Raw genomic sequence first — 24,588 nt, forward strand, 5'->3', positions numbered from 1 at the left:
TGATAACTGAAGTGCAGTACTGGGTGAGTTGAACTTCTGGGCTAGCTGAGCTGAAAAATGAGGGAGTTCTAAACACAAGATTTAGGAACACTGGAACCAGGAGAGTTCTGCCCTGAAGTGACTACACTTAAAGTAGCAAAGCCTGTGTTGTAAACGTGAGTTTACAAACTTGGGATGACTAAAGGTGATTTGAAGATAAAACTTTTACAGTAAGTAAGCAGAAGTTCCAACAAATAGAGCAAGTGTTTCATTTTTACAAAACATCTGACTTGAATATTTTCAGTTGAAAGTTAAGTTAAGCATAGTTGAACAATTGAGCTCAAAAGTTCAGTTCAGATTCATCGTGTGTAAAGGTGTAAGATGTCAGAGCTGGACAGCAAAGTCACAACATGGTGTCTTAGGTGATTTGCCTTGATTTCTGCAGCAAACTTTAATAGTCCACATTCATTCACAAAATAGTGATTGGTGTGATCCAGGTAAGCACAGTCGCATGTTGGGCCATCCTTGATAGTTTATTTGTGAAAAGTGTGATGGCCTTGGTATGGAGAGGGTGGATCCTATTGACTGCAGACTACTGCTTTTAAAGGAGGTCATTTGCTGGAGGCTGTACGTGTCACTTGTTGATGGTATTGGTGTACCATGATCACAGTAGAGACCTTTTATACGTTTTCTTTGTACTTATAAGTAGTCAGTAATGGTAAAGATATCAAGATAGTCATTAGCATTGATGTTCTTTGACTTTGGTGTAGTAAAATTATGTTGTTTTAGACTGTGAATTTTGTGTAATCATTCTAGTGATAAATACCTGAGGTTTTTGGATTCTTAAAGAAAACACTACTGGTCTCTACTGTGATCATGACACGGCAATATCAACAAAAAGAGATAAGTAGAACCTCCAAGGTATAACCTCCCTCAAAAAAAGTGGTCTACACACTAATAGCATATGCGACTATGCATACCTGCATGAGACGGTTATTGTGTAAGCAAATGTGATTTATGCAAATTTGCTGCCGGACTTGAGACAAACTAGCCAATAATACACAATGCTGTGACTTTGTCCATATTTGACATCCCGCAGCTTTACACAAGAAGATGATGTTTACACTACTAGCTGCTGAGAACATCATAAATTAACTTGGTATCACAGGACTGAAAGAGAATTATGGTACAAGTTGGAAAATCCATGATCCTGTCTAATGGTTTAGTGGTTCCCTGGTGCTCAGCGTCTACAAACGTTCGCAATAAATAGCCTTTTTATTGTGCTGCAAAAATTAGACCATATGCGTACAAAATCCATCAAAGTGCTTGGGAGAAGGAAGAGAGGTGACAATAATTTATCTAAGAAATCATAGAAATATTATAGTGCAGTTCACAATGCACGCTGGGTTAACACAAAAATGTAGAGTGTAGTTCCATTTATGGAGTTGCTAAACACCTAGTCCATTGTGTTACCCAATTATGATGATGAGCTGACTCTTAATGCAAAATAAAAATTTTAATTAGCATATCAGTCTTCAAGATTTGAGATCAAATTTTATTTGACAATTTGTGAGCAACATGTTTGACAATCTTATTCAAACTCCCCCAAACCCATTGCTTTTGTAAAGTTCTCTGTCAGATCATCAATCTGCTACAACATGCACTGACATTTCAAAAATACTTCCTTGTTTAAAATGCTTTGATGATGTGGTGCTCATGAAAAGCACTACATTAATAGTTAATGGTGGTATAACGGCACTGTCACAATGACCAGAGAACATAGATTTAAGGTAAAGTGCAGAAGGTTTAGAAGAGATAAGGAAAAAGCTTTTCATCCACAGGGTGGTAGGAATGTAGAATATGCTGCTTGTAGGTATGATAGAGACAGAAACTCTCACTTAATTATTTAGATGTGCGCTTGTAATGCCAAGGCATATAGGGCTATGGGTCAAGTGCTGGAAAATGGGATTAGAATACTTTGGTGGTCGTATTTGACTGGCGCTCATTGTGATGGGCCACAGGACCTTTTTCTGAGCTATAGATCTGTAACACTATGATTAGTGATCAAGAGGCTGACAGTAATGCTTTGGGAACATGCTGGTGAAATTTAAATTCACATAGTAAATCTGGAATATAAAGCTAGTCTCAAACAATGGTGACTATAACAATTATCAATCTCTTTTGTATAAAACATATTTAGTTCACTAATGTCCTTTAGGAATAGGAGTCTGGGAAGAGGGACAGCTGTAATCTGGCAGGGAAGAAGGTGGACACTGGTGAAAAGATATTGCAATAAATTGATAAAAATGGGTGTTATCCAATCCTCCATCTGACAGCATGCCATAAACGAAGCTTCTGCTCAAAGCCTAGTTTCAATGTTCTCTTGTGACTCCCACAGTTTCTGATGTGGTGGAGGGAAGGCTAGAATCCTGTAACACCACCAGAGCACAGCAAGAAACAGCAGAGCAAGATTCTTTTTTATATTGACTCGTGGGGCATGGGGATTCCTAGCTGGGCAGATAGAGAAGATCTGCCTTCTTGAACCGCAACAGTCCGTTTGCTATAGGTAGACCCACAATGCCTTTAGGGAGTGAATTCCAGGACTTTGACCCAGCAACACTGAAGGAATGGAGTGTATTTCTGAGTCAGCTTGGTGAGTGGTTTGGAGGGGAACCTGCAGGTGGTGGTGTTCCCATGTATCTGGTGCCTCGTCCTTGTAGATGGAAGTGGTCGTGGGTTTGGAAGGTTCTTACTAAGGATCTTTGCTGAATTTTGCAGTGCTTCTTTTAGATGGTACAGTAAAATAAAGAACTATGGGTGCCAGAGTTCTGAAACAAACAAAAAATGGAAATTGCTGTTGGAAGTGAACAGGACTGGTAGCACTTGTGGAGGGAAAGTAGAGTTAACATTTCAAGTTCAAAGAAATTTTCTTCTCATCTCACTTCTGAATCGTTGCCCTCTTCCTGAGACTGTGCACTCAAGTTTTTCGTTCCCCACCAATATTGAGCCTTTTCAAAACTGGCATCTACTCCAAACATGTGTGTCACTGCTGTCATTGACTGGTCCAGGCTGCAGTCAAATGGGCATTCTCTACATATCCATGCACTGCAGGCAGCTCTCCATGAAACTGGCCATTCACTCAGGGGAAGAGCTTCTGAATACAAAATTCTAAGCCTTGCGCCACATAACCCAACTTCAAGGAATTCCATCATGTGGGCTGCTGGGCCAGGTAGTGCCTCCTTTCTTGTGACTCCTCCGACTGTCTATAGTCCAGCATTATCTATCATATGCCAACGGAAACTATCTTTCCCAGACGACAACTTCATCGGACTTCTCCACATCATCTTCATCCAATGCCACCCTATCTAATTGGGCATGAGGACCTATCTGCATAGTCCTTTTGTAAGACATGATGGTACCTTCTCAAATGCCCTCTGAAATGGCATAACAAGCCACACTATTGTATCAAAAGGATACAGAACTGATAGCAGCTGGGAAAAAATGATATTTCTGCTGATAATGGGGGATGGCGTGAAAGGACTGAGTGGATAGGTGGATGGGGAGCCTAGAGAGATTAAAGAGTAGATGGACAAAGGGATTGTTGATAGTAAGCCAGGGAAGAAGTCTTATCATTTGCACTGATGTCCTGGGCTCTCCCATCATTGAGAATGGGGGTATTTGTGAAGCCTTCTCCTCCAGTGAGTTGTTTAATTGTCCACTCCTATTCACAAATAGATGTGGCAGAACTACAGAAACTTAAATTTGATCTGTTGGTGTGGGATTGCTTAGTCTATCACTTGCTGCTTATTCTGTTTGGTATGCAGATAGTCCTGTTTTGTAGCTTTAGTTTTAGTTATCCCTGGTGTTGCTTCTGCACTATTCATTGAAACAGAGTTGATTCCCTAGCTTGATGGTAATGGTAGAGTGGGGTTATGCCATGCCATGGGGTTGAAGATTATGTTGGAGTCCATTTCTGTTGCTGCTGATGGTCCACAGCACCTCATGGATGCCCAATCCTCAGTTGCAAGATCTGTTTGAAGTCTATCCCATTTAGCACAGTGACAGTGCCACATAACATGTTGTAAAGTATGATCATTGTGAAGGCATGACTTTGTTTCCACAAGGACTGTACTGTGGTCACTCCTACTGATACTGTCATGGACAAATGCATCTGTAGCAGGAAGATTGGTGAGGATGAGGTCAAGTATGTTTTCCCTCTTGTTGGTTCCTTCACCAGCTGCTGCAGAGACAGTGTAGCAGCTATGCCCTTTAGGATGTGACCATCTTGATCAGTAGTACTACTGCCAAGTCCCTCCCATGCAGAGTACATTCTGCGCCCTTGTCACCCTCAGCACTTCCTCCAAATGTTCAACATAATGGTGCACAAAGTCATCAGCTGAGGGAGGACAATACATAGTAATCAGCAGGAGGTTACTTGCCCATGTTTGACCTGATGCTATAAAACTTCGTGGTGTCCAGAATCAATGCAAAGGACTCCCAGGCAAATTCCTCCCAATTGTATACCACTTTACCACCATTTCTGCTGTGTCTTTCCTGCTGGTGGGAAAGGACACATCCAGGAATGGTGATAGTGGTGTCTAGGACATTGTAAGGTATTCTTCTGTGAGAATGATGATGTCAGGCAACTGCTTGACCAGTCTGTGATACAGCTCTCCCAATTTTTGCATGTTAGCAAGATGTTCTTTGTAGGGTCGACAAGGCTATTTTTGCTGTGGTCTTTTCGGTACCTTTGTTGTTGCCAGGTGCCCCATCCAATTTCATTCCTTTTGATACAATAGTGTGGCTTGTTATGCCATTTCAGAGGGCATTTGAGAAGGCACCATCATGTCTTACAAAAGGACCATGCAGATAGACTTACATCAGTGGGTCCTCATGCCCAATTAGATAGGGTGGCATTGGATGAAGATGATGTGGAGAAGTCCTATGAAGTTGTCGTCTGAGAAAGATAGTTTCCATTGGCATATGATAGATAATGCTGGACTATAGATAGTCGGAGGAGTCACAAGAAAGGAGGCACTACCTGGCCCAGCAGCCCACATGATGGAATTCCTTGAAGTTGGGTTATGTGGCGCAAGGCTTAGAATTTTGTATTCAGAAGCTCTTCCCCTGAGTGATTGGCCAGTTTCATGGAGAGCTGCCTGCAGTGCATGGATGTATAGAGAATGCCCATTTGATTGCAGCCTGGACCAGTCAATGACAGCGGTGACACACATGTTTGGAGTAAGATGCCAGTTTTGAAAAGGCTCAATAGTGGTGGGGAACGAAAAACTTGAGTGCACAGTCTCAGGAAGAGGGCAATGATTCAGAAGTGAGATGAGAAGAAAATTTCTTCACACAAAGAATTGTGAATCTTTGGAGTTCTCTACTGCAGCAGGTTGGGGATGCTTCAACATTAACCATATTCAAGACTGGGATAGTCTTTTAGGAAATTGACATATGGAGAGCAGGCAGCAAAATAGAATTTAAGGCCAACATCAGTATGATCTAATTAAGTAGCAGAGAAGGCATGCAAGTCATATTACCTTGTATTTTGCAAAAGCCAGTTCAACCATCCAAAGTGAGAGCCTGAAACTGAGCTAAGCACAGTGGACACCAAGGGTCATATCCATCATATATACCACCATCATTATCATCTTCTTCAGGGACATCCTAGGTGGTTTGGAGGTTGTCCCTGATCAATGCCAGCGTAGTCGCCTATGGATATACCACCATGCAACTTCCAAAGTGGATGACTAGCACATGCACCTCAGTCACAAGCAGAGATTCCTGACATTGCATTCAGGCCACAGTGGAAGTATCATATAGAAATGGGTGTGTGTGAACCTCACTGGGTTGGGCAGAACATGGAGTTCATCACTGGGTTTGATTCACCGACAAACATAGATTCTCTCTTTCAACATTAGGACTATCCTTAAAACTGGACATTATGGATTTACAACCCAGACAAAATATTTTTAAACACTTATCTATTATGTTAACAGGTGTGATATGTTGTGCTTCAGCTCATTTATCTTACAAATTGATTGATACATGGAATAGTTTCCATCCAGGTTAGTATTAAATCAAATATCTCCTTTAAAGTGGATTGAACTGTTATATGAACAGGATTGGATAGCTATGTTTTTAAAATAAATCTATGGATTAGACAAATTGCAAGGCATCATTAGTGAGAAAGGTTATGTTCATTATTGGCAGAATGTTCATTTGTAAGTTCTATTTGTGTTTTAACACCTCCTCCAGGAAATTTAAAGGGGCACAAACAAATGGTAAACTGTACATAAGACAATAAGAAGTAGGAACAGAAGTTCAGCCATTCGGTCCCTAGAGCCTGCTCCACCATTCAATTGGACCGTGACTGAACTGACATTCCTCACATTCACTTTCCTGCCCTTTCCCCATAACCCCAATTCCCTTACTGATCAATATATACGTAAGGATTCACAGCTCTCTGTGGCATGGAGTTCCAAATACTCAAAACCCTCTAAGAGAAGAAATTCCTCCCCATATCAGTCATAAGTTTGCACCCCTTTAGGCTGAGACTAAGACCTGTGATACTAGACTCTCTCATGAGTGAAAGCATTCTTTCAACATTTAACCCGTCAAGCCTGTTAAGAATTATTTCTGCTTCGCTAAGATCACCTTTCATTCTCTAAATTCCAGTGAGTAGAGTCCTAACCTATTTAGCCCTTACTTAGAAGACAATTCTCGCACATGCGAGATGATCCAAGTGACCTCTGAACTGCCTCCTATGAAATATTCCTTTAAATAAGGGAGCCCAAACTGCTCACCGTACACCAGATGTAGTCTCACCAGCACCTTGTACAGTTGTCGTAAGACTGCCTGACTCATACTTCAACCCCCTTGAAATAAGGGCCAACATTTCATTTTCTTTCCTGATTACCTGCTGCTCCTGTGTGCAAGCTTTCTATGTTTCATGTATAAGTATTCCTAATTTTTGTGTTGCAGCTTTCTGCAGATTTTCTCCATTTAAATCTTCTATTCTTTTGTTCTCCCTTTCAAAATGAACAAGTTTGCATTTTCTCACATTATACACCATTTGCCAACTCTTTGCCCACTTAACATGTCAATTCTCTCTGTAAACTGCTGAATTCCTCTCACAACCTGCCTTTCCATCTATTTGGTGTTGTCTGCAAATTTGGTTGCAGTATATTCACTTCCTCCCTCCAAGTCACTAATATATATCGTAAATAGTTGTGGTCCCAACATTGATCCGTATGGAACCTGGTCATAGGTCACCAACCTGAAGAACTATTTATTTCTGCTTGCTGTTTCCTGCCTGTTAGCCAATTCTCTACTCATGCCAATACACTACTTCCAACACCATGGGTTCTAATCATATGATTTAGCCTTTTATGAGATACCTTGTCAAACACATCTGGAAGACCAAATACAACACATCCACCAGTTCTCCTATTTCTACTCTGGTTGAGACTTCCTTGAAAAACATATATAAATTAGACACAATTTCCCTTTTATTAAGCCATACTGACTCGACTTGCTCTATTATGATTTTCCAAACATTCTGCTATTAATTCCTTAATAATCAAATCTAATACTATTCCAACAGTAGATGTTAAGCTAATGGGTCTAATTACCAGGCTTTTGCCTCCCTCCTTTTGAATACAGGTGTCACATTAGCAGTTTTCCAATCCTCTGATATTTCTCCAGACTCCAAGGATTTTTGAAAAATTACAACCAATGCATCTATAGCTACCTCTTCTAGGATCCTAAAATGCAAGTCATCAGGGCCAGGGGTTTAGCCTCCAGCATCATTAGCTTGTCTAATACTACTTCTTTAGTGTATGATGATGGTACTTAGTTCATCACCTGTATTCTTTAGTATTGTTGTCTATTTCCTGCTTAAACAAGTTAGACAACTCAAACAAGAATGTTATGAATGAATTTCCCAGGTGTCCCACACTACCAAAAGGGGTCAAATCGCTATGAACACACGCCGGTACCAATGCAGACAGTTTTAGCTTTATCTGGAAATAAATTACAATCACCTTCAATGTATATTTTTGAAATTAAAAAAATTAGTAATGTCACTGAAGCAGTTCAGTTCAGTTCTGTACAGTAACATATGAAGAAACAAACATTGGAGTTTGACTCTATCCAGCAAAGAAAACCAAAGGCATTTCTTACTTGTTCAAGATTACGTTTACACATATTTGAGGCATTGAGAGGGTCTGATAACTGAATGGACTCCCATTTAACTTTGGCAGAAAGACCTTAGATGGTGGTATTTCCCCACTATGCCTTGGTGGCAGCTGCCCTAAGTTTACTGTGTCCCTCAGCACATAGTCCTGGACCTTGAAATGTGCCAGTCTGCAACACTTGGTCAAGGCCAACTCCTTGATCTGGAAGGCCAGCAAGTTTCGAGCGGAACAAAGAGCGCCTTTCATTGAGTTGGTAGTCCTCCATGCAGTCTGTCTTCTTATGCATCCCAGGGAACAGACCGTAGAGCACAGAGTCCTGTGTCACAGAGTTGCTCAGGACGAACCTCAACAAATATCACTGCATCTTTCTCCAGACTTCCTTTGTAAAGGCACAGTGTGACAGTCCAGGTAACTCGCCCCCTTCCTAATATGTTGCAGTATTTGTACTCAGAATCCAGCTCAACTCTGAGTTCCTTAAGCAACCAATATTTGCTACAGATGTCACTATGAGTCACAATGGGTTCCATCAGCTCCCACATTACATGCAGGTATAAAATATATCGCCTGGCCTTCCATCTCTATTATTTAGCTTTTAATTTTTTTAAAAATTCCTACTGGTCTTTTAGTTTGTAATCTGTAAATATTTCTCCTATTTGCCTTCAATCTGAAAGTCAACTATATAGTCAAATTAGCAGCTATTACCAATGAATTTACAGAATTCCTGTGACATCACTGTTCACTTTGTGCTGGGTCCCAATTTATCCTATTTTTTGAAAAAAAAAACTTACCAACTATGTGCAAGCAAAAAGCATCTCTTCCCCTTTGCACTCTAAAGAGCATGTCACCTCTTAAATGGTCATCTGGAAATACTGTGGGCAGAATTTTCCAATCTGGTGAAGGTACATTTGGTGACAGGGTGATCAGAAAGTTTGGAGCAAAATTAAGCACTTTAAGGCAGCTCCCTGATTGAATCTCACATGAACCTTGCAGGATTCAAAAGAGTTTGAAGGTCAAGATTGGCAAGCCTCAGGCTATAGCCTAACCACCAGATGGCACCACAGAAAGTAAAAAGTTAAAAATGGTGCATGAAGGTATAGGAGTAAGGAAACACCCATTAAAAATGTATCATTAAATATTTAAAATTTTAGGAATGCATCTATACATACAAGTTCAGAGCAGAAGAGGCCATTTGGCTTCTCAACCTCATTCTATTATTCAATAAAACTGGCCTCAAGGCCACATTTCCATCTAACCCTTGCCAATAAATTTTCACCCCCTTTCTTACCAAAAATGTGTCCATCTCTGCCAGAAAAACATTCAAAGATTCTGCTTCCATCACCTTTTGAGGAAAATTTTGACAGACTTGCAAACCTCAGAACAAAAAAAAAATTGCCTTATTCACATCTTAAATAGGCAACCTCTTACTTTTAAGCAGTGACTCTTAGTTTTAGATTCTGCCACCAGAAGAATCATCCATATAAAAGAAACTTGAACACATCACCTTGTTTTGAATGTTATATTTAGATATCAGACCTGAATAGGGAAGATCCAATTCACTAGACAATTAAAAAGATCATGAACAGTTTTGGGTATGTTATTTAAATAGTCAAAAACTAATCAAACTAACTTACTTAAGTATAACATCACATTACAATGTGAAAAAGTGGAGTTCTGTTGTGGCACTTATTTATATAAATCTAGAATATCCATTTACAAATAATGTTCTAATTTCTCTAAATTGTTAAGAACAAATGCAAACATGGCACATTAAATAAATAGTTTGTTTTGCATGTCAAGGGTGTGGTGTTAAATGTTACGCATGCCAAATTGTAGTGATAGCATTATCTCATTTGAGGTTTTAAAAACATTGGTAATGATACATGTTCTGAACAGATGGAAATACTCCCTTTTACAGTATTTTCACACCCTCCCCTTTTCAAGTTGACATATTTACCATGGATACATTTCCCTAGTACAAGCTCAACAATAGCAATGGTGTCAAAATAATTTCCTCCGCTTCTGTGGTGCAGAATTAGCATAGCACGGAGGTCATATGTATCACTTTCCACGACATGCCGTAGTGGTTTTATAATGGTCTCTTGGTCTTCTTTGGTTCCTTGTTCCTGGTACCAGTGTGTGCGGAGCCAGGAAAACATAACATTGCTGAAACATACCTAAACCTCAACCAGTTCATACTCATGAAGCATACAGTCATATTATGAAGGTCAAGCTACATTGAAAATGGCATTGTTGAAGTGCCACACTTTAAACACCCCAAGATATCAAATCTAAAACACCCCAGAACAAAAATGGGTGCAACTTAAATCTTCACACTTAGGCTAGCAACCAAGGCTCTATGTCAGCCAATCTGAGATTTTGACTTTCACACCTCAAGACTAAACGAACCTTACAGCAGTCACTCCATTCATAATGTAATGAATATCTTTAGCATTTTCCCAATAAACAGATTAATTTTAAGTAAAACAGATACACTTTTCCCACAGTTTTCAATTGTCATTACTGAATTATTTTTATTGTATTTGTAAATCTTCTATTTTGATACAAGGTTTCCCATGTCTCCAGGGATTACTGAACTTTCTGGGAGGTGTTTACCTATTGCCTGAACGTGGTGACATTGGCTTTTTTCGCCAGCAATTAAAACCCAAGATTCAGAAATTCTGGACTGATGACATTGAAGAAAATATATCAACTTTTTCAAAAATGAAGTCACCAGTCAGCTCAGTTGTTGTTGAAGTCACCGATTACACTTACATGTCACTTTCCAATTTGCAAAACGTTCCAGTGGCATGAATCAGTTAGCGTATGCACAAGAATAAAGTAATTAGGAGCAAAAGTAGGTAAGTTGGCACTTTGAGCCTACTCCACCATTCAATAAGATAACGACTGATTCAATTCCATATTTCTGTCTCTACAACCCTTAACTCTCTTGTTAACTGAAAAGTGACCAAGGCATAGCCCAAGAATTTCACTTTGTAATCTCCAGATCTTTAAAAGTTTCTTCAAGGGCAGAGGTGTAGGAAGATAATTCCAGAGTCCATGAGTATGATGATAGAAAGCTCTGACACAATTTGGAACAGCAGAGTACATCCATGCACCTTGATCCCTTACGAAGGTCTTATTTTTCAATATACTCTCTCTTACTATGTCGATCGAACAGATTGGGACACTGCACCATTTTGTTACACTGTCTTAAAATGACTATTTCACAATTTCCACTTTCTGATTTGTCAAAATATTAATGCACTGTTGTTCATTGGCTGTTTAAGTACAACGTTAGAATGAACGTGTGAAATTATGGGCCATTATTTCCTATAACAGATGAATGAATGGCATCTGGTGTTAATTGGAAATGCCCTTGCCCATTTATCATAATATCTTGCATCAAAACATTGCTGATGTTGAGCTGATATAACATTATGCCGAAGGAAACAGGCATACAAATCTGAATTAGCTGGGCAAACCACAACATATCTCCTTAACCATTCAGGTTGCAAGATTGTAAAATTAACAGTGCAAAGACTGAGACAGAAGTACAAGTGAGAATAAGTAAATGCAATACGCAATCAGGTGTAGGATGAAAAATACAGAGTAAGAAAGAATTGGACTGAGGTAAAAAGGAAAACAATAAATGACATCCTGAGGAGACTTTACAAAGTAAGAGCGCATTTTCTCCTTGTAGAAGAGACTACAAATAAACAGATACAGTTTAACTATTGACTATCTCACACATAAAATTCTCTTTCACAGAGAACATTGGAGAGTGGGTCACTGAATATACTCAAGGGTCAGTTACATCCCTGTTTTGCTCAACAAAGAAGTCAACAGCTATGAAGGGGAGAGGGGTAAGTGGAGTTGAAGCCACAAATAGATCATTCATTATTTCACCGAATGGCGGAGTAAGCTCAAGGAAGGCCAAATGGTCGAGAGTGGTTCTTCTAAGAATTTCAATGCCTCACAAATCAATTGGCAAGAAGTAAAATTTAACACATCACTAGAAGAACTTCAACTAACCCAGGCTTAATTATGCAATAAATTGCAACATAGCTTCCAGTATCCTAAAATGACACCAATCCGTTAGTCTTAAAATTATTTCCATATAATGGCTAAGTTCATACAAGAACTGTACTTGAACCAAGAGGTTAATCAAGGAAAAATACAAGGTGAACAGAAACCATTGCACGTAGAGACAGGCTAAGAACAGAGATTAAAAGGAAAGTTGCAAAGGATCATATGAGGAGACAGTCATGGAATGATCCCTCTTTCTTTCTGGACTTTGTGTAGATCAAGAGAAACTAAAAGGCTGCAGAGTGTACACTGACTGCGTATGATAGTGACATGTATGATCACAGTTCTACTATGGTGGTTGCACACGTCCTGTATGAGATTGCAAACTAAAGTGTCTTTATTAACTGTAGCAGTACCACTAAACCAAGGGGTGACAAAGAATCTTGTTACAGGACTTACTGATCTGCTTATCATTAGGATGAAATATTTCTTGGAGCTGCTTCCACCTCAGAAACAAAAAGGTTGTACAGTATTCTGAAGGCATTTCAGCTAGAGAGAGGAAGCAGCTGAGAACTTTCCAGCCATACATTCTCCTATTTAGAAATCATAAATCGGTAAGTATGAAAAATACTTATTTCACTAGTGTCCCATCATTTCCAGTTGATTATTTCATCTTTTGATTACACTTGTTTAGAACAGCCTTGAAATTTTTTTTTAAGAAGTAGTCTTGCTGTATTTTGTTTACTTCTTCCATTTCAGCAGTTCTTTAGTAGTTGTGCTAACAATCACAAAAGAACAATAATCAATTATCGTCTTCCAAGTATAAAACAGATGTTAAAACCAATTGGATTATTGTATAAAGTGACTCATCATCAGTTATAGTAATGTAAATTAGATTTAATTTTTCATAATTTATTAATAATATTCAAACTTGTCCCATTTTCACCAATACTATTCAAACCAATATGCAATGTAAATTAAAATCTCATTTGCAATTAAAGTTAATTTCCTAAGGATCTGCTCAAAGCATTCTCGTGAATGATCTCCAAACTAGTTTCTTTTATTGAAGATAAAGGCATTTTATTGAATGACTCCAATCTAATAAAATGAAGAATCTTGGTCATTTTTTCTTTGTAAAAATTTACAATCATTTTTGACTTTGTGGGCACTTGCGCATGGCATTGATTTATAGGGTTAAAATTCTCTAGCTTCAATCCCAAAAGGCGTTGTCCACCATAGACTTTTTGTTTTATGTACAAGTCCAGCTAAAGCAGTCTTTGAACTTCATAATTGAGAAAACAATTGAGTGGTAGCATCCACATTCAGCGCTTCAGCAGGTGGAGGTCTGGGTATCTGAAATATAAAGCAAAATAATACTTTAAATTAATAGGGGCTTCAACAGTTGCAACATATTACAATCAAGATTGTATTTAATTGTATATGCAAATTGGTACCAAATCCCAATATACTCATTATTTGTAAGCTACTTTATGATTTAAGACCTCTTAAGATTAAGCCCATATTCTTGTAGGTGCACGCTCTTAAAACTAAAGCAAAGAATTGCAGGTGCTGAAGAGTCACTGGACTTGAAGTGTTCACTCTGCTTTCTTCCCACAGATGGTACCAGACCTGCTGAGCTTCTCTAGCAATTCGTTTTGGCTCATAAAACCACTGGCCCTGAAAGCAGCAGTTAAGAAATAATACAGCACTCTGCTGCTTTGTCTGGCAAATATGCCATGAGTAGCTGAACTGCATTGAACAGCAAGATCCAATGTTTGATTCCCCATCTGTCCTGAGTTAGCTGTTTCTGTAGCTATGACAATAAATCTCAGCAAACCCCGAGTCAAGGAGAGTTTCTAATCATCAACGACCCCCGCTGAAAGGTGGAAGTATGGAAACCTCAGACAAAGAGTTGGAATGAGGTTTAGCCAAATGTTCAACTATATTGCAATGCTCATTTTATATGTCTATGAATGATAAATTGATATGTACAGTAACACAAAGCTGCTTGTATGTATCCCAGCAAGGACCCAATGCCTTTAGAAAGAGAAGATGGAGAAAGAATAAAGCCCCCATTCGATAGGCTGTGTTTATGTACTGCACAAGACAAGCTGCCATACCTCATCAGATAGACATGCAAACTGTAACAAACAGAACTGAAAATTGTGCAAAGCTGAACTCCACAAGAATCAATTTAACTCAACACATTGGGGAAGCTTGTTAAATTTACTTGAAAACTGTCGCAAAATGAAACCAGATAAATCTTAAAAATAAATTAAACCATAAACTCAGCTAGACTATTAGTTGCAGGGGTATCCATGATCTCAGTTTTCAGGACGTGTTTAGGATAAAATAAGCAATTACCTGCTGTGATTTCTTTGAAGATGCTGATGTATCTTTGGATAGGTTCTGGATCTCTTTTTGCACTTCTGAGAAAGCTTTATTGACTTTACAGACTTTTTCATTATTCACAATGTTAATCTGTTCAGAACAAAACATAAATTATATTTCCAGGCAGTGAGCTGCCCATATACTGCCTTTATATTATATAATCAGTGCACACATTAGATTCAGAAAATGCGCTGGTGACTTTCATAGCCAACTATGAAGTGATTCAAAGCAAAGCTGGCAATCTTATTCACATCATTATAGAATCCCTACAGTGAGAAAACAGGCCATTTGGCCCAACATGTCCACACCAACTCCACAAAGAGCATCCCACCCAGGCTTACCCCTCTACCCTGTCTCTGTAACCCTGTATTTCTTATAGCTAATCCTACACATGCCTGGATGCTGTGGACAATTTAGCATGCCCAACCCACCTAACCTGCACATCTTTGGACTGTGGGAGGAAACCAGAGCAGAGCAACCTGAGGAAACCCAACGCAGACTCCACATACACAGTCACCAAGGGTGGAACTGAACCCGGAACTGTGAGGTTGCAGTGCTAACCACTGAGCCACCGTGCCATTCATTGGTACTTTCTCCATCCACCACCTGTTTTTTATGTCACGAGTTGTTTGTTGGACCTCCGCCCTCAGTTGCCTGTAGATCTGCCTTTTCTCTTCCGAATGCAGTTGCTGTTTTACACTCAAATGCCATTGCGCTTCTGGTTTATCAGTTCTTGGATCTCCTGATTATTCTCATCAAACCAGCCTTGGTGTTTCCTAAACAAAAATCTAAAAAGAACTGTGGAAGCTGTAAATCAGAAACAAGAATACAGATTGCTAGAAAAGCTCGGCAGGTCTGGCAGCATCTGTGGAGAGAAATCCGAGTTAACACTTCGGTTCGAGTGACCCGTCCTAAGAACTGGAAGCTTGGTGTTTCCTGGTTACGTGACTGACCGGGTTTTTGAAGGCATTGACGATGGCAGCCTTGAGGCTGTTGGGATCCTATGACTCTGTCGTCGAGGGTTGCTAGGTTTGTGGAGAGGAGCCGATTGTATGAAGCTCTTTTCCAAGTCTTTGAGTGCCCCAACATTGAACTTGTTGTGGTACTGCTTCTGTCGTCTCCGCTGTGGCGGGGCGATATTTATGTTGATCCTTGTTCAGATCAGGCAATGGTCTGTCTAGCAGTCGTTGGCTCCTGCCCCACGGTGCGGGTAATTCTAACATCTTTCTGGTCCATCACTCTTGACGATGACAGTCAAGCAAGTGCCGGTGTTTGGAGCGTGGGTGCTGCCACATTGTCTTGTATTTGACCCTTTGGTGGAACAGTGTGTTGATATTTTGGTAAATTTAAGCTGACAACTTTGGTTGACTTCTGCAAAGCTTATTACATTCATTTTAATGAGAACTGGAAAGCTTCAACTTCTGGAATAGAAGAATGCCTTTCGCTACCCCCTCCCCCAATTTATCTGTTTTAAATTGCATGAAATTTAGGTTGATCTAACAATTAAACGTTAAAAAAGGAGGCAATTTCCACTGAAGGTCAAGCAAGCAAATTCACAAATGCTGCATTTAAAATAACTGAATGGAAGCTCTGGATAAAATCACTGAGCCAAATTGTTTTTATTCACTCAGATTATTTATAAGGAGAATACAAATTGGAACAATACTGTACTAACATTGCTTAGAAGGCATAAAATTCACTAAGTATACCATTAGCGCGATTCCCACGTACTTGCAATGCACACATAAATACTATTTGCTAACATCAAATGCCCGAGTGACATTATTAAAAAGCATTAATATGAAATGCAGCATTAACATGCAGTGTGGGAATGAGTGCAAGAAAGAACTATTTAATCATTAGCATTAGCATCAAGAGGTCACTGGTCTGGGTCATTCAGTTTCAAAAAAAAAAAGGGAAGAAAGGATGAACAATCACCAAATTCTAGCACAATGCAGGCTATTCTTGAGGTATTGTGGATATAACCCTGTCAACAGTTATTCTATAATGACTGCAACAGTTAATGATGGATTCTGTGCTTCAGAAACAGTGAGCTCGGGAGAGAATGGGTCTCCTTAAAGATCAGCATGGCCGTCTATGTATGGAACCACAGGAGACGGGGAGCTTTTTAAAATGAATATTTCTCCTTAGTGTTTACTGAGGAGAGAACCATGGAGGCTAAGGAAACAAGTGGGGATGTTTTGGACTGCATTAGGTATTACCAGAGAGGAGGTGCTTGCAGCCTTAAAGTGCACTAAGGTGGATAAATCCCTTGGGCCTGATCAAGTCCATCCTCGGATGTTGTGGGAGGCTAGGGAAGAAATTGCAGGGGCCCTTGCAGAGACTTTTCTTCACCTTTAGCTACTGGTGAAGTTCCAGAAGACTGGAGGGTAGGTAATGTTGTTCCATTGTTTAAGAAAGGTAGCAAAGACGAGCCAGGGAATGGCAGGCCAGTCAGCGGCAGGCCAGTCAGCCTGACATCAGTGGTAGGCAAGTTATTGGAGAGGATACTGAGGGACAGGGTCAATCAACATTTGGGTAGTCAAGGACTGGTTAGGGATAGTCTGCGTGGATGTGTGCGCAGGAAGTAATCTCCGACAAATCTTTGAAAAACTCTAAAAGAGGTAACCAAGATGATAGATAAGGGTAGGGCAGTGGGTGTTGTCTACATGGACTTCAGTAATGCCTTTGACAAGGTCCCGCACTGCGGGCTAGTCATGAAGGTTTGGTCGCATGGGATCCAGAGAGAGCTAGCTAATTGGATTCAAAATTAGCTTGATGGTACGAAGCAGAGGGTAATGGTTAAAGGTTGTTTCTCAGACTGGAGACCTGTGACTGGTGGTGTGCCACAGGCATAGGGGCTGAGACCATTGTTATTTGTTATTTACATAAATGATCTGGATGTGAATGTACAAGGCATGATTAGTAAGCTTGCAATACAAAATTACGAGGTTATCATTGATAGCAAAGAAGGTTATCAAAAATTACAGAGGGATCTTAATCAGATGGGGAAGTGGGCTGAGGATTGGCAAATGCAGTTCAATACAAATAAGGGTGAGGTGTTGCAATGCAATTCATTAATGCTATTTCAACCCATGGACCAGGGTACAATAGCAGCTTTTAAAGCTTATTATTTAAGGTGCACATTTAACAGGTTGACTGCAGCCACTGACGGGAACAAGGACAGTTATTTTCAATTTTGAAAGAGCTTTAAACATCAAGAATGCAATTGACATTATCATGGAGGCCTGGGGTGATGTCAGGAAGGACTGTTCGCATCCTGTTTAGGGGACGTTGTCCCAGATTTTTTTCAAGATTTTAAAGGCTTTGATCTATCAGAGGAGCTCCCAAAAATCAAAGAATGTTGTGTTGATCTTGCAAAGCAAGTTGAATTTGAAGAAATGGAAAGTGAGGATGTTGAAGAGCTGCTTGAGTGCCACTGTGAGGACCTCTACAGCTGACCTACAACAAGTTGTTACTGAGGGGGAAGTAGAAGCTGGAGATGAAGATGAAGTCGAAGTCCACAATGCAGCATCACGAGAGCTTTCCACTTCTGTTTTGTCTTCTATCCTGAGGGAAATTGAGAAGCAATTGCAGCTCTTAGAGGACAACGATTACAATGCAGAACGCAGCAGGGTGGCAGTTTGTGGAATAAGATCTTATTTGGCACCCTGTAAACAGCTTCTTCATGAAAGAAGAAAAAGGGCAAAGCAGCAAAAACTGCATGCCTTTTTTAAGCCAACCCCTAAGAAACAAACAAACAAACAAACAGTCAGAAGACAATGAACCACAGCCATCCACTTCTGGATTAACTATTTTTCACCCTAAGCCTATAACCACAACTGCACCTGAAGGTGGTGATGATGACAACCCTCAGCCCCTGCATTAACAACAGAGCAACCTCAAAACCTCCTCCCCCATCAACTCATCTTGACATTTTTCAAGGTAAGGTGTTACATTTACTTTCATTATTAAATAGGAATTAAATATTTATTCAAACTGTGCTATCCTTTGTGTTGGGCTTTTGAGTGATTTTTTTTTGGTGGTCTGCTCCTAGCCCCACTGTTCCCATAGGCCGTTATTTCTACGGCACGATTTTCTGTAACAAGATGTTGCACAGGAACATAATTATTGCATCATAGCAGAACTCCCTGTATGTGACTTATGTCAGCTCTACCAGTTGAAATCATTCCTTTACAAAACCTCCTACGGCACTGATATTGAAACTTCTCATTCTTTCATGGGCAGTCATGTTGAATCTTCTAGTTATAAGATGCTCAAAACTACCCTAGACTTGGGTTAGAATCCAGTCCTACCAACTAATTACAAAACAGTGAAGTGTCTAAAGATGCTTAACTAGGGAGCAAGAGTAGGAAGCCTGCCCTGTCATTCAATCAAATCATGGCTGATTTATTATTGTATACAATGCCCCATTGGATCTATTAGGGGATCTATAAACTACTCCCGCTAGTGACGTCTCATGTTCCCTATTGATTATCTCAAACCAAACTGTAGTGAGCAAAAAGTGCTCTCTCATTATTGGGGCAGCACAGTGATTAGCACTGTTGCCTCAGTGCCAGGGACCCAGGTTCGATTCCACCCTTGGGCGACTGTCTGCGTGGAGATTCCCCCGTGTCCGAGTGGGTTTCTTCCGGGTGTTCTGGTTTCCTCCCACAGCCCAAAGATGTGCAGGTTAGGTGGATTGGCCGTGCTAAAGTGCCCAGGGATGTACAAACAGATGGATTAGCCATGGGGAATGCAAGGTTACAGGGATGGGGAGGAGCGTGGGGAAGAAGGTGGTTGAGGAGGTGGTGGGTTGGATCTGGGTGGGATGCTCTTCGGAAGATTGGTGTGGACTCGATGGGCCGAACAGCTTGCAACCGCACTTGTAGGAATTCTATGATTCTATTGTATCAACTTCACCCTTAAGTGCTACCCTACCAACTTGTTCTAGTTCCCGGTCTCTTTGTTGAAGTGTCAAATATCCTTTGTTATTCAAATTCCAGCCTTGGTCTCCATGCAATCACATCTCTGTAAATGGCTACCATCAGGTCATATATTTCTCTTTTCCTCTCCCATCTAACAATTCATCTATTTTATTATGATTGTTAGAATATCAGCTGATAGTTATTCCTCCTGAAGTTGTAACTGCTCTAGATCATTTGCCATGTTGGCCCAAGGTTTCAGCTCCCAATGAAATGGAGCCATCCCACAACTCAGGTAGCTATTTCTTTTCAGTAATTTTATTGAAGTGATTCCCAAAACAAAGGATGTTGTCAATTTTGAGTACATCTGAGGTTTTAGAGTAAATTTGTAGTTTGGGTTGTGGATTTTGTGGTTGGTTGGCTCGCCAAGCTGGTTCGTTGTTTTTCCGCAGATGTTTCATTACCCTGCTGGGTAAGATCATCAGTGCAGCCTTGACGAAGCGCCGTTGTGTTTACCCGCCTGTTATTTAAACCCTGGAGTCCGTTCAGCTGGATTACCTCACTTCCGGTTTTCCTTCGCAGTGCAATGTACATGGGGTCAAGCTCTGTGTTTGTTGATGGCTTTCTTCGTGGAGTACCAGGCTTCTAGGAATTCCCGTGCTTGTCTCTGCTTTACTTGTCCCAGGATCTTGGTGTTGTCCCATGTCCACATGGATAAGGAGAACCACCAATTTGACTGGGACAACACCAAAGCAGGGACAAGCATGGGAATTCCTAGATGCCATGTACTCCACGAAGAAAGAGCTTGATCCCATATACACTGCACTGCGAAGGAAAACCGTAGTTGAGGTAATCCAGCTCAATAGACTCCAGGGTTCAAATAACAAGTGGGAAAACATAACGGCACTTGAGGCTGCACTGATGTTACCCAGCAGGGTAATGAAACATGTGCGGAAACACAACAAACCAGCTCGGCAAGCAAACCAACTACAACAATTTGAGTACGTTTTCATAATAAAGGTTGAGTTTTAGAACAGACACATTCCCCTTGATTTCACTTTAATATCAGAATACTAGAAAGGATTCTGAAAACTATACAAATTATACCCTACAGTATTCTCAGGTTACAAATATTTTAAATCTACAAACAACTACAGCAGATAAAATACAGTAACAGGTCATTTACTTCAACTGGTCTATACCGATTATTTTCCACAGCAGCCTCCTCTCATCTAATCCAGCAGCATTACTTTCTCTTCATTTCTCCTTGAAATGGTTATTGAAACGTGTTTAATAAACACATCTGTAGTACAATGCAGGAAAGTTTTCCCCAAGCTGCCCAAGAGATTTCTGCAGAACTGGGAGGTCTGAAAATAAAACATCTAAGGAGTGGAAAGAAGCAGTGCTTGTGTCAGGACATTTTCACAAGGCTTTTACAACTTCAATGGGCCTTTTTCACCTGAGATTGATTAACTAGCAGCCCTTTTGATTCTGTGCTCAGTAAGAAGGAGCATAAGGTGTGGCTGTGGATGTCACTGTAGTCTTCAGAGAATGGCAATGAAACTGCATTCTGAAGATTAACTTCCAATGCCAGCATTAAGGGACAAAAACAAAGTTGCTGGAAAAGCTCAGCAGGTCTGGCAGCATCTGTGAAGGAATAAAACAGAGTTAACGTTTCGGGTCCGGTGATCCTTCCTCGTAACTGATGATGACCATTAAGGGGTTATGTGCTCGGCACCCTTTGTTGTTACAGAGAAAAGTTTGCTCCTCGGGGGCAGCAGCTTCTCAGAGATCCCTCCTCAGATCACTAGAATTTCAGAGCTATTTCTCAGAGACAGTGAACCCGGAGGATTGCTGAACTATAATTGCAGGGTTCCACTAGATTAATCAAGGTGCTTGAAGTGAGAGCTGAGAATGCCTGCTCTGAAATTCTTGTAGATACATCAGCTTCATCATACTTGGTGCTTGGCTTTGTCTGTAGAAGTCTTATTGGAGGCATAAACAGAGGTTCTAACTTCAAAGGATAGTCCTGATCAATCAACCACCTGATTCCATTAGGACTGGTCAAGTACAGTGCTGTAGGACGCGGCTCTGAGTTTCCAGAACGGTCGGCATCACATCATACTAGCTACACATTCGTTTAATAAGAGCCTTCACTTTTCATTAATTGTGCAGGTTCCTGAATGAGGCTTTCTGAGAGACATGTAATCTATCTACTGCTTCTTGCGTCTGTGGGAGCCCTGACAGTCGGAGTCTCTGATTCTATTGATGAGGAAATTAACTACATGGTTTCATTGAAGAGAGTCTGAGTTGCCTTCATTATACAATGATGAACTCCAGTTGCTTTAATGTACTAAAGATCTCCTTTTATCACCAGTGAAGAATTTGATTATATCAGTATTTACTTTCCAAAGCATAGTCTGATAAACAGACTCAATTATTTCTGACCCAAGGTGAACAGATACACTGCGATTTGTAACCTTTAATTAAGCAAAAATCACTTCAAGAGTGCCTGCCAGATCATTCAGACAAAAACTTATTCAGCAAGTAGCCAAGTATTAGAAAGGCAGTTTTATTACATCCGCCCATAACAAATATCAACACACTCCCAGAGATATGCAACCACATTGTTATATGCCCAAGCCCAAATGAGATATTAACATATCTGACTCTCAACAGGACCACTGTAATTTCTGAAGAGTAATATCAAATGCCCAAGAATTAATATACATGCTATAATAAAAAAAAAATCAAGCTAGCAAATCAACAAAAGAAAGCCAAAGACATAAATCACAATCTTGTGGCTCCCAAGTGACAGAAATTTAAAGATGTAGGGGTTAGAAATAATTTCTTTCATAATACAGCCAAGTATTTACTAACCTTCTTGAGACTTGTAGTTACAGGTTTGGCTTTGCTTTTGACCTTGAGACTTTTGCTTTTGGCAACTTTGAAGACATCTTTATGTTTCTGTGCCTTTGATTTGTTCTTTGCCATTCTGATAGCTTACTATAAGGTAAACAAACAATCCCAGGATCAATCCATTACTGTTTATACTTTCCTATGGGCCATAACTCACTATTCTAGGCAATTCCTCCTCCTCACTTAATAAAAGTCTGGCAAAGTTACTTCCCTCTTTTCTGATTAGTTGACACAGCTAGTAATCTACCCTCACTTGTGTCCAGAAAGTGTCCTAAAACCAACCTACTAAGAAATCCATGGAGGCAGAATATCTTTTTTCTCTAATACACTGTGCCAATTCTACCAATCAGGAACACGATGATTGAAATGAGCCCTAAGGGCGGTGAAACGCTGGAAAACTAGTGCTGACACTTCACAAGCTGACTGCATTCTATTGATCATCCAACCAGAACCAACTGATCGGTGTGTGATTTGCTTGCAGATTTCACTGAAGGCAGATGGGAAGAATCTCAGTCCCAAATTATTGTTGAACCTGTTGCTCGGGTTTCGCCAACTATATTGCCAACATTCTATAAGGACTGGGCTTTGATTGTCAGTGCAGTATCTCAGCCTGATCTGTTCATCCCTCTGGAACCAAGAAACAATAAAGACAAATCCTTTGACATACAAGTAATAATAAATTATTTTGAAATAATTTAACAGCTGATTGCTGATCAGAACCACATAATTTAGGCTATAAATTATAAACCAATTTAATCAATAGTAATTAGCACCAGAATCTCAATACAGAACCATAAAAATTTAGAAATATTTAAATGACACTCCTCAGTTACAGAGAGATAACAAAATCAACACAAGGCCCAGCACTGATGCAGGGAGAAGGTGGAAATAGCATCACATCACAAACTTTCTTCCTAACTGCTCTTGAATGGCTCTATGCCCCAAGTATTGCAGCAGTTCAAGCAGGCAACTCACCATCAGCTTCTCCAGAACAACTGGAAGTGGACAATAAGTGCTGGCCTAGCAGTGACACAAATATCCCATGTAAGTATTTTGTTAAAAATTATCCTTTTTCCTGCTATGCAATCAATTAATACTCCAATGCATGGATGAAAAGCAGGACAGCTCTGTGATACAGAGTGCACATTTTGTTTCAAGTGGATCGCCAAGACAATGCTCATCTCTTGGACAGCCACATGCACGGAAAGTGCCATGAGCTGGAGCAGCCAGTGGCCCGAGTGTGGACTGAGAGGAGGAGTTAACACTATTGCAGTACTTGTGAGGCTTCCATGAATAGCATATTTCTATTTGTGGCCACCGCAGTTTATGCGGGCAGAAGGGTGAATAGGTGAATGCTAGGCCATCCAATAGGATGAAGCAGGTAACAAGAATTGCAAGAATCGCAAGAATCTCATGACTGCATTTCACTTTCTAACTGGTATTTAATTTCTGAACACTGGGGAGTCCAATCCAGAGCCCACTTCTTGGCACCAACCCTGGCTTAGTTGTACACAGCTGACAGGACTAAAAATGGGAATGCAACAGTGATGAGGCATTCTGTAAAGAAACAGACAGGCACCTGCAGTCACAGGTTAGAACGCAGATATATATGTTACCTCTCCATGCTGATGTCACTGAGTGGTTGCACAGCAGTCTAAGAGAAAGCACTGATTAGTCCTTGTTCACAGCTCATAACTGTACCAATAACTTGGTTTGAAATAAGGGAAGAGATCCTACAGACAGGTTATAGGGATCTAAGAATGAGCTCGCTGGATCTTAGAAGTCATAATTTATGGATCACTCCCAGTGTCATGTACTGCTGAACACAGAAATAAAATTGCAAAAGCAGATGAATACATGTTAGAGATTGTGCAGGAGTAAGGGTTTTCGATTCCTGGAACTTTGTGACATGTTCCAAGGGATACATATGAGCTGGACAAAGTTACAAGTTAATGGAGGTGGAACCAATGCAGTTGTAGGTTGGTTTGCATGTACTGTTGGGGAGATGTAAACTAACTTGGTGAGGAAACAGGCACCAGGGTGTGACATGATAAAGCAATATACAAGCTGCACAAATAATTGAAAAAAAATCAAAGGTAATAACTGCATTTGGAGTTAAAAACCAAAAGAACTGCAGGTTAGAGATT

At 40.2% G+C, this 24,588-nt stretch overlaps 1 protein-coding gene across 4 annotated transcripts in view; it reads right to left on the minus strand.

Annotated features, from left to right (window-relative positions):
* Positions 1 to 13,245: 13,245 nt before the first annotated feature.
* Positions 13,246 to 24,588, minus strand: part of rbis (ribosomal biogenesis factor) — a 13,417-nt gene continuing 2,074 nt past the window's right edge. Inside the window, exons 2-5 of one of the 4 annotated variants that reach the window (XM_048596003.1) lie at positions 22,974 to 23,068; positions 22,403 to 22,528; positions 14,571 to 14,687; positions 13,246 to 13,559 (exon numbers count right to left, since the gene is read on the minus strand). In XM_048596003.1, the coding sequence (XP_048451960.1) occupies positions 13,491 to 13,559; positions 14,571 to 14,687; positions 22,403 to 22,516 (300 nt within the window). In that variant the 5' untranslated portion in view covers positions 22,517 to 22,528; positions 22,974 to 23,068 and the 3' untranslated portion in view covers positions 13,246 to 13,490. Of the gene's footprint in view, positions 13,560 to 14,570; positions 14,688 to 22,402; positions 22,529 to 22,723; positions 23,069 to 24,588 lie in introns of all 4 variants that reach the window. The other 3 variants (XM_048596002.1, XM_048596001.1, XM_020517198.2) reach the window with 3 other exon arrangements.

Source organism: Rhincodon typus, chromosome 4, assembly GCF_021869965.1.
Source record: "Rhincodon typus isolate 14 chromosome 4, sRhiTyp1.1, whole genome shotgun sequence".
NCBI lineage: Eukaryota > Metazoa > Chordata > Chondrichthyes > Orectolobiformes > Rhincodontidae > Rhincodon > Rhincodon typus.